At 45.1% G+C, this 8,917-nt stretch overlaps 1 protein-coding gene across 2 annotated transcripts in view; it reads right to left on the reverse strand.

The window, feature by feature from the left end:
* The window catches only part of desma (desmin a), an 11,328-nt gene extending 5,958 nt beyond the window's left edge, over window positions 1-5,370 (reverse strand). For both annotated transcript variants that reach the window (XM_042077395.1, XM_042077387.1), the window contains exons 1-3: window positions 4,651-5,370; window positions 2,472-2,532; window positions 1,226-1,321 (exon numbers count right to left, since the gene is read on the reverse strand). In XM_042077395.1, the coding sequence (XP_041933329.1) occupies window positions 1,226-1,321; window positions 2,472-2,532; window positions 4,651-5,237 (744 nt within the window). In that variant the 5' untranslated portion in view covers window positions 5,238-5,370. The remainder of the gene's footprint in view (window positions 1-1,225; window positions 1,322-2,471; window positions 2,533-4,650) is intronic.
* Between the last annotated feature and the right edge of the window lie 3,547 nt (window positions 5,371-8,917).

Consider the following 8,917-nt stretch of genomic DNA (forward strand, 5'->3'; position numbering starts at 1 on the left):
CTACAGTAGGAAGAGACTTGTCTCTCTCTACCTCCCACAGAGAGACAGGTGTGTGTGTGTAAATGTCTATGTCTGTCCCTGGCGAGATAATTATAGCTTAGCATCTGTTATGCTAGCTGCTATGTGTCACAGGCCATGGCAACAGCTGAGGTCCAACATTCAACATTGTGACATTTCTCTGGTGTCAAAGGTCACACAGGGCCAGGCCTAACTGGGAGAGAACCAACTGACAGGAGCCACGGCTTGAGTTTGGAACTCCTGTGATGTGTGGTGTGTGTGTGTTTGTGTGTGTGTGTTGTGTGTGTGTGTGTGGTGTGTGTGTGAGTGTCCGTGTGTGTGTGTGTGTGTGTGTGTGTGTGTGAGGGCTCACTTGATTTATGAGCATGCTTGCTTGTACGTATGTTTGGGGTGTAAGTATTCTGGGTCTAGGCGTGTAGAAATTTTGTCCTTTTAGGAGTATATATATATGTGTGTGTGTGTGTGTGTGTGTGTGTGTGTGTGTGTGTCTGTGATAGAGAGAGAGAAAGAGAGAGAGAGAGAGAGAGAGAGAGAGAGGGTTTATGTGCATGGTGGTGATTAGTTTATCTTCTGTAAGTGTATAGCTCTGGCCATAATGTGAGTGAAAATTCTTGCCATGCCCTACATCATTTTTAAAGGCACCAAAGAGAGGTGTGAATTTACATAAACCTTTTAAATAACTTGGAAGGGGTTGCTGTGTTCTCGGAAGAGGAATGCTTCCTCTTTCAGTAATGACATGAAGTCATGTAATACATTCTCTTCGGGCCAAACAGAGAGCAAGGCATTTGGAGAAACTATTTCTCTGCTAAAATTTGCTTTTGTTTTTGAGTATTTTTGAGGTTTGTCTGTCTGATTTCCTCTCATTGGGTATTTAAATGGACAGATGGACAGACAGGTCCAAAAGGCAGGTCAGGCAGAGAGGATTACTATATGCAGGAAGCCAGACTGATACAGAAGGCAGACAGACAGGAAACAGATAGACAGGTAGAGGGAATTTAAAGGTTGCCAAAGTCAGCCAAATGAGTAAATAATTGTCAGGCAGATGGACAGACAGACAGACAGACAGACAGGTGGGGGAGAAAGACAGGTAGAGAATGAGAGATAGGTAGATAGGAAAGAGAGATAAATGAGACAGATAAGTAGAGGAAAGAGAGAGATAGAGGACAGGTGGAGGAAAGAGAGATAGACAAGAGGAAGTCAGACCGACCTCCTCGTGGATCTTCTTGAGGAAGGCGATCTCCTCCTGAAGTCCCTCGATGCGTCTCTCCAGGTCCAGCCTGGCCAGGGTGGCGGCGTCCACATCCTACAACAGGACATCACATTAGATTACTCACACATCCACATCCTACAACAGGACATCACATTAGATTACTCACACATCCACATCCTACAACAGGACATCACATTAGATTACTCACACATCCACATCCTACAACAGGACATCACAGCTTCAGCTTCTCATTAGGACATTACAGTATTGCATTATCAGTGTGTCCCAGCCTCTCATTAGGACATTACAGTGTTGCATTTTCAGTGTGTCCCTGTGAATGGAACTACTAAAGACCAGTGATAGAATGAGAGTTTACTTTATGTCACGCTTCGGCAAGTCATAGCTGATAAGATTACTGGCAACATGGTTATATAGATGAAGAAGTAAATAGTTATGGAGGTGTAGAGAAATCTATAAACCTATATAAAAAATAGATGGCACAGATGTATATGTGTGGCATGAATAGAGATGTTTTTGAAGTAACCTTGAGCCCAGGAAAAAAAAACCTTCTTCAAACTCTCTTTGGTTAATGATTTCAGTACTGTCTTTGACAAAAGTGGTTTCCATCAAAGCTGTCTGTGCTATGCCATTGGAACAGTTAGATAGCATTTCTGACCATATAAGGCCATATTTCAAGCAAAGAATAACTGTAGGTTTGGCTCAAAGTGGTGGTATTATCTGGGCACAAACCTTCAACTGAGTTTCTTTACTGTGAGATGGATTATTCAGTTCGTTTTTAATGGGCTGCTATAAAATTGTCAAAGGTCCCTTTGAAACAGCGAGATGACCTTTCAGAGGTGTTTATATGTGAATATGTACGTATATGTATGTCTTTGTGTGTGTGTGTGTGTGTGTGTGTGTGTGTGTATGTGTGTGTGTGTGTGACAGAGAGAGAGAGTATGTCTCTGTGAGTATGTGTGTGTGTGTTTTGTGTCTGTGTCTGTGTGTGGGTTTGAGTCTGAGGGTTTGTATGCGGATGCAAGAGTATGACTAAGTGTGTGTGGGTGAGTTGAGTTTGTCTGTGTGTGTGAGAATGAAAGTGTTTTTGTAGGTTTTGTATATGTGCGTGTGTGTGTGTGTGTGTGTGTGTGTGTGTGTGTGTGTGTGTGTGTGTGTGTGTGTGTGTGTGTGTGTGTGTGTGTGTGTGGAAGGGGGGGGGGGGGGGGGGGTTGCAGAGACTCACAGCTCTGAAGGCAGAGAGGTTATTCTCAGCTTCCTCCTTCTGGTGAATCTCCTCCTGGAGTCTGCAGATGAAAGAACAGACGAGACAAGAGAGGAGAAGAGAGGGGAAGAGAGGGGAAGAGAGGGAAAGAGAGGAGAATAGAGGACAAACAGAGAACAAAAGAGAGCGATCAGTGAGTTCACCAAGAGTGAGAGGACATTTTAGAGAATGTTTTGAGATAGCGTGTATGTACAGGCCTGTGCCATGTGTGTTTTGGGGATCGAGGTTTGAGTGCTGGAATTGCACTTATAGTATCTGGTGGTTAAAGTTTATTTAAAGGTCATTTGATAGTGCAGAGAAATATGGAGCACATGAAGCCTATCGAGTTTCACGTGGGATTCTGTCGGCGCTTGAGGTATGTTCAGAAGATATTTCAGTCAAGTCCATGTGTCTCTGCATGTCAAGTCAGATAGCTTTATTTGTGGGGTGGGGAAAATATTAACATAACCAACCAGATTTTGTTTTTTACATTTTAAATCTTCAGTCAGTTGACAGCTTGATCCCATAGCTAATGTGAAGATGAGTCATCCTCACCAAAAACTAGGCCAAGTCATCAAATCAACTCCAGGCAAAAACATTTCGATAATCTGTTCCAATTCACAACGTTCTGTAGCACATTTCACCGCTGTGGGGCGTCACGCTGCTGATTGTGTCCTCGAGAGCCGGGCTAACGCTATTGCCGGCCGTTTTAATGTGAGACGCCGTGCCGTGCCGTGCCGTGTGGCCGCGTGCTGCCCCCGTGATCCCTTGCCGTGTCATAGCCCCAGACACCGGCTAAGTGTCTGACCGATAAGAGTGTATTTATAGGAGATCAGCGCGGCGCGGCGTGGTGGGCCATGGGGGGGGGGGGGGTGGGGGGAGGGTATATTAGGCTGGTTAAATATAGCCGGACAATCTGGGAGCCGCTGCCGCCGCTATCTGACTCCTGGGCACTCTGGTGCAGCTGAGCAGGGGGAGGCAGAGTTCTCTTCCGATCCGATACGGTGTCATGGATCCTAATGGCCGCCCCAGGGTACTTATACACTGCTACGCTCGAATGGATCCATTACACTGTGAGATAGATAGTTTATATGAGTATGCTGTTTACTCTGGGTGTTGACCAGAGGTGTAATTGCCCCGATACCCCCCCCCCCCCTTCACCCCCCTCGTAAACTGGAGTCAATTGTTGGATATGCTGCAGTGCCAAATTGGCCAAAGGTCACTCCCCAAGCTCTCTTTTGATTCACAGAATTGTGTTATACCTTCAGTGGCCTTCATGGTTTCGTGTCATTGGATGACATCAAATCCGCCTCCATCTGCTGCTCACAGTGGGCCTGATGGCGGTGAGATAATCACTACTAATTTATTTTGTGGACAGGCTTTGCTGTGCAAGCGCAGGGTTTGTTAGTGTCACTAGGTGCAAACAGATGCTGTGTTCTGTCACTCTCTGGCAGGGTCGAGTGATACGATATAGTGCTCGTCTGCCAGCCGCTATGAACTTCCAGGAACGCGTTGGCAAAGGGGGCGTAGGTGGCGGACATATTGGAAAATCCATGTGGCTGTCTGGTTACTTACGTAACTCCTCTGATGGTACTTGACATTTTCACAAAGAGAATTCCCAATCAAAAATGTTCCTTAATTAAGTGGATGACTGAAGTGTTACAAACAGCGTGCCAGATGCCTAATCAGATGATTGACTAATTTTGAGGCTAAAACAACACAGTGGTAATTATGTAACACTTCTATCAGTGTCAGTGATGTAATAACTATGTTATAGAGCATGCTGTGGTTTCTCTTGCCCAGAGGAACTAAATGTACCAGGAGTTCATTCAGTTATCTGTGTGAATAGTATAGTAACTGTATAGTGTACACCACATCAATGAGTAATTATTCATTCATTCAATTAGGTTCAACAGGAAGGAATAGTTCTTTCTTTCTTTCTTTCTTTCTTTCTTTCTTTCTTTCTTTCTTTCTTTCTCTTTCTTTCTTTCTTTCTTTCATTCATTGGTTTTATTTAATGATTGAACACAAATGATTCTAAAAATAAAAAGTGTCTCCCTCTGTTTCTACCTTTAACCCTTTTTCTTTTTTAACCCTTTCTCTTTTATGCCTCTCTTATATCGTTTTCTCTCTCTCCCTTTGTCTCTCTCTCTCTGCTCACCTGAGTTTGAGCTTCTGCAGGTCATCGGCCAGGTTGTCCCTCTCCACCTCCACGCGTGCCCTCTGATTGGTCAGTGCGTCCACCTGGCGACGCAGCTCGCGCATCTCGTCCTCGTACATCTCGGCGATGCGCGTGGGCTCGCGGCCGCGCAGCTTCTCGATCTCCACCATCAGGGTCTGGTTCTGTGTCTCCAGGAAGCGCACCTTCTCGATGTAGTTGACGAAGCGGTCGTTCAGGTGCTGCAGCTCGGCCTTCTCGTTGGTGCGCGTGTCCAGGAAGTCCTTGTTCATGGCGTCGGCCAGGTTGAAGTCCAGCTTCTCGCCGCCGTAAGAGCGCATGGCGCCGCCACCGTAGCCCGAGGACGCCATGGAGGAACGTCCGGAGTACATGGGGGCCATGTTGGAGCTGCGGCTGACCTCGTAGACCCGGGAGGACATGTGCGAACCGGTAGAACCACGGCCGGAGCCAGAGGAGTACATGGAGGAACCCATGCCGGAACCGAAGCCGGAACCCAAGCCGGAACCGAAGGTCCTGCGGTAGGAGGAGGCGCTCTGGGCCGAAGCAGTGGAGGTGTAGCTCTTGCTCATGGCTGCTGGTGATCTGGCTGCAGGTGATCTGGCTGTGGTGGGGTCAGAACTGGTGTGGTGCGGTCAGAACTGGTGTGGTGTGGTCAGTGGAGGCTCGTGTTGGAGCTTTGGGAAAAGTGAGAGGACAGGGAGAGAGGGCAGCTGCTATATGTAGACTCAGACACTCCCCCCAGGGTGCGACGTGCCCAGCCCGCTCCCCCCCCCCCACTCCCCACTCCCCGGTCACCAACACACGGCTGCCCCCACCTGCTACGACAGGCCCCATGTAACCACTCACACACACACACATACACTCAAACACACACAAACACAATCCCCCCTGCCCCCCCATAAGCCCCTCCCCCCTCTTACCACCCCACTTCATCACTTCCCACACTTGCCCACTCACTCATTCTCTTTCTCTTCCCCCATCTCTCTCTCTCTCTCTCTCTGCCTCTCTCTCTCTGCCTCTCTCTCTCTTCCCCCATCTCTCTCTCTCTCTGCCTCTCTCTCTCTGCCTCTCTCTCTCTTCCCCCATCTCTCTCTCTCTCTGCCTCTCTCTCTCTCTGCCTCTCTTTCTCTTCCCCCATCTCTCTCTCTCTCTGTCTCAGCTGTTCGGGGCTCTGGTTTCCAGACTTGGGCTTGCGTGGATGCCAGTAAGAGTGCGCCGGTATGGAGTGGCGCGGGGAGGGTGGAGCACGTTTGGCTTTCCCAATAAGAGTCATCAAAGAATAACTCCACAGACAACTCACAGATCATTACTCAGCTCCAACTCAGTTACAGTACAGAACACAAGACCAAATCGATTTGTGATGTCATGGTGTGCAGTGACGTTTGTCTTGTATGTCACTTTGTGACAGAACAACCCAAAGCCAATTTGTCCAAATCTTTCAAGTTTTTTACAATTTTTGAAGAAACTCAATTCTCAACACCCCTTTATTGACAAAAGCTGATCAAGCTACCTAATGTTCTAGGTAAACCATACAAGGAGCCTCCCTGTGGGGGATGTTTGAGTGCAATCTTCACATACACACAATCCTCAGTATTTATAATAAGCATAACTAAAGACTGTACTAAATCGGTGTGTTTGTTATATTAGCGAGACAGCTAAAGCTAAACAGAGCCGTTAAAACAGCTTAACGAGGCCTGTGGAGGAGCTCTGTGAGGTGGAGTGTTGCTTATGTAACATTTCAGTCTCTTGTGCAGGGTTTCAGATATGATTAAAAGGTCACCTCTCTTCTCCTCTCAAAGTATAAGTCCTGCAGAGTGATGACAGGTCAGTAAGGGACCTACTCGAAAACACACAACTTGTGTGTGTGTGTGTGTGTATGTGTGTGTGTGTGTGTGTATGTGTGTGTGTGTGTGTGTGTGTGCGCTTGAGCTTGACCATGTGCTTTTCCATCTGCATAATCTTTATGTACATGTTTGTGTTTTCTTTCCTCTTTTTTCACATACAGTAGATTGCCAGTATGTGTGATCTAGCTAGATGTGAGTTTATTTTTTTTTCGTGTGTGTATGTAGGGTAGTTACTTTTGTCTGAAGGATCCTCATGACAGAGCTCACTAGGAATGCTGCTAAACCACAGTGGCAACAGCCCCCCTCAGACTGTGAGATTCAGCTGCAAGTCAAAATAATGAACCTGCCTGACTCCCTGAATAGCACACACACACACACACACACACACACACAGCCATTAGCTCGGGCTAAAGTGTTTATTTTAAGCATTAACAATGCTTGTTCCCTAACACAATAAGTCACATGTGAAATTGAAAACAATCTATTTTTACAGTGTTAATGGGGAGTGATGGGTATTAAACACTCTCAGTCCTGTGCCAACCAGCTCTATATTCATCCAAGTGCAATGCAGAAGATATGCTGAACATTTTTGGGTTTGTTGATTGTTTGAGTATACATTGATTGAGAATTTATTGTGCTTTAATTCTACGAAACCAAATACTATTTAGATTTTATTTTCTATTTCTATTTGTGTTAACAACCTGATGAGTATGATACATGAAAATAAAATGCTGTTTGGAAGTTTGTTGAGAATGGATGTAGAAATGCACAATGCACTCTTAAAACAAATGTGTTGTCCCTATCTGGATACAGAGATGTTTTAAAAAAGTTGTGTTATTTTCAACATTTTTGTTAACAAGTTGTGTTATTTTCAACATTTTTTTGTGTAACAAATAAAAAAGGAAACACAAAATGTGTTGTCCCAATCTGGACACAGAGATGTGTGAAAAACAACGTAAGTTATGTTCACACATCCGTTTTAAGAGTGTGATATTTAATATAATTTATTCTGCAACTAGCACATCCTTTTCTACTGTATGTATGTAAATGAGTTAGCCACCCAACTAAGACTTTAATTGACTTCCTAAGCACATTCTCAAGTCTCTGACGGTGGACTAAATTAATTTGGCTGACATTTACTTTTGAAAATAACATCTTTGTCATCTCTGCTGTGAAGCATCAAACCCCTCTAGGCATGCAGGCCGCTGAATCAGTCTAAGACCCATTCAGAGAGAGTCTGCCTGTAAGCTCTCTCTGGAGTAATCATAGTTAGCCCTGGTTGTCTGATAGGGTGGTCATCGCTGGCCACAAGGCCCAGACAAGTGACTCATCTCTGGGCTGCACTTTGGCTGAGAGCCCGGGAGACTCATGAGCCATGGAGGCTGAAAGCAGAGACTAAGCACTGTGGCACGGGACCTTGTGACAAATTCAGGTAACATACTTAGATCTGTTATATTCACATATCAAACAGTCATTTTTTGTTTGTTTGTTTGTTTGTTTGTTTGTTTGTTTCTAGAATTCTAGAATTTCTAGTTTTGTTCTAATCTAACTATACAAGGACAGTGTTAATAAAGTATTATGTTTCTATCTACATGGTTGTGAGTTTGTTCTGTTTGTTGGTCATCAGCCATTATCATTCTAATCTCAGTGTCTGAATGAGAGGGATCAGGTCTTTTGTATGGTGGTGACTCAGCTGTTTGGCGCCCAAATTGGCACCCTTTAGTGGAGGAGACAGGCAGCCACAAATAGCCACAGTGCCTGCACTTTTTCACCGTTGAGAATACAGCAGGCACAGACACACTCATAGTTCAGAGAGACTGCATTTAACAACCACAATGTGCTGCTAACACTGTGAAGTGTGCCCTGCAGTTGGCCTAAAAATAAGAATGTGACAGCAAGACCACAAGATTACCCCCATGTTACTTTTATCTAAAACAACACACAAACTCGCAACAGCTGTTGATTCCAGGTAGACCTATTATCAGTTGATGACATTATCTCTGTTCCACCATGCCCGCTGTTTGAACTGTTTTGAAGAGCTGGTTTTGGGCATGCACCAAAGTGATGCAATACATCAAAAACGTTCTTCTAGAATGTTCCAAGCCATATTCCAAGTTCAGTTCCATGAAATAGTGATAGTGGTAGATGGGAAGGTGTACTTCTCTAAATACACACTTCAGTACTTGCTTGTTGTCTTCATACACTCCACTTACACAACAGAAACAGTGAGTTCCTGTATGGATAGATGAAGAAGTTTGTCTCGTGCAGATGGATTAATAAGCCTACAGACTGTTTTCTCATCAACAGCTAGTGATGAAACACCATGCCAAACCAAAATAAGAGATCATATCCTCGCCCACATTTCCCTTCCGATCACTGCTGATGCTGACGTTGACCTGGCATTC

This window comes from Alosa sapidissima, chromosome 2, assembly GCF_018492685.1.
Source record: "Alosa sapidissima isolate fAloSap1 chromosome 2, fAloSap1.pri, whole genome shotgun sequence".
Taxonomy (NCBI): Eukaryota; Metazoa; Chordata; class Actinopteri; order Clupeiformes; family Clupeidae; genus Alosa; species Alosa sapidissima.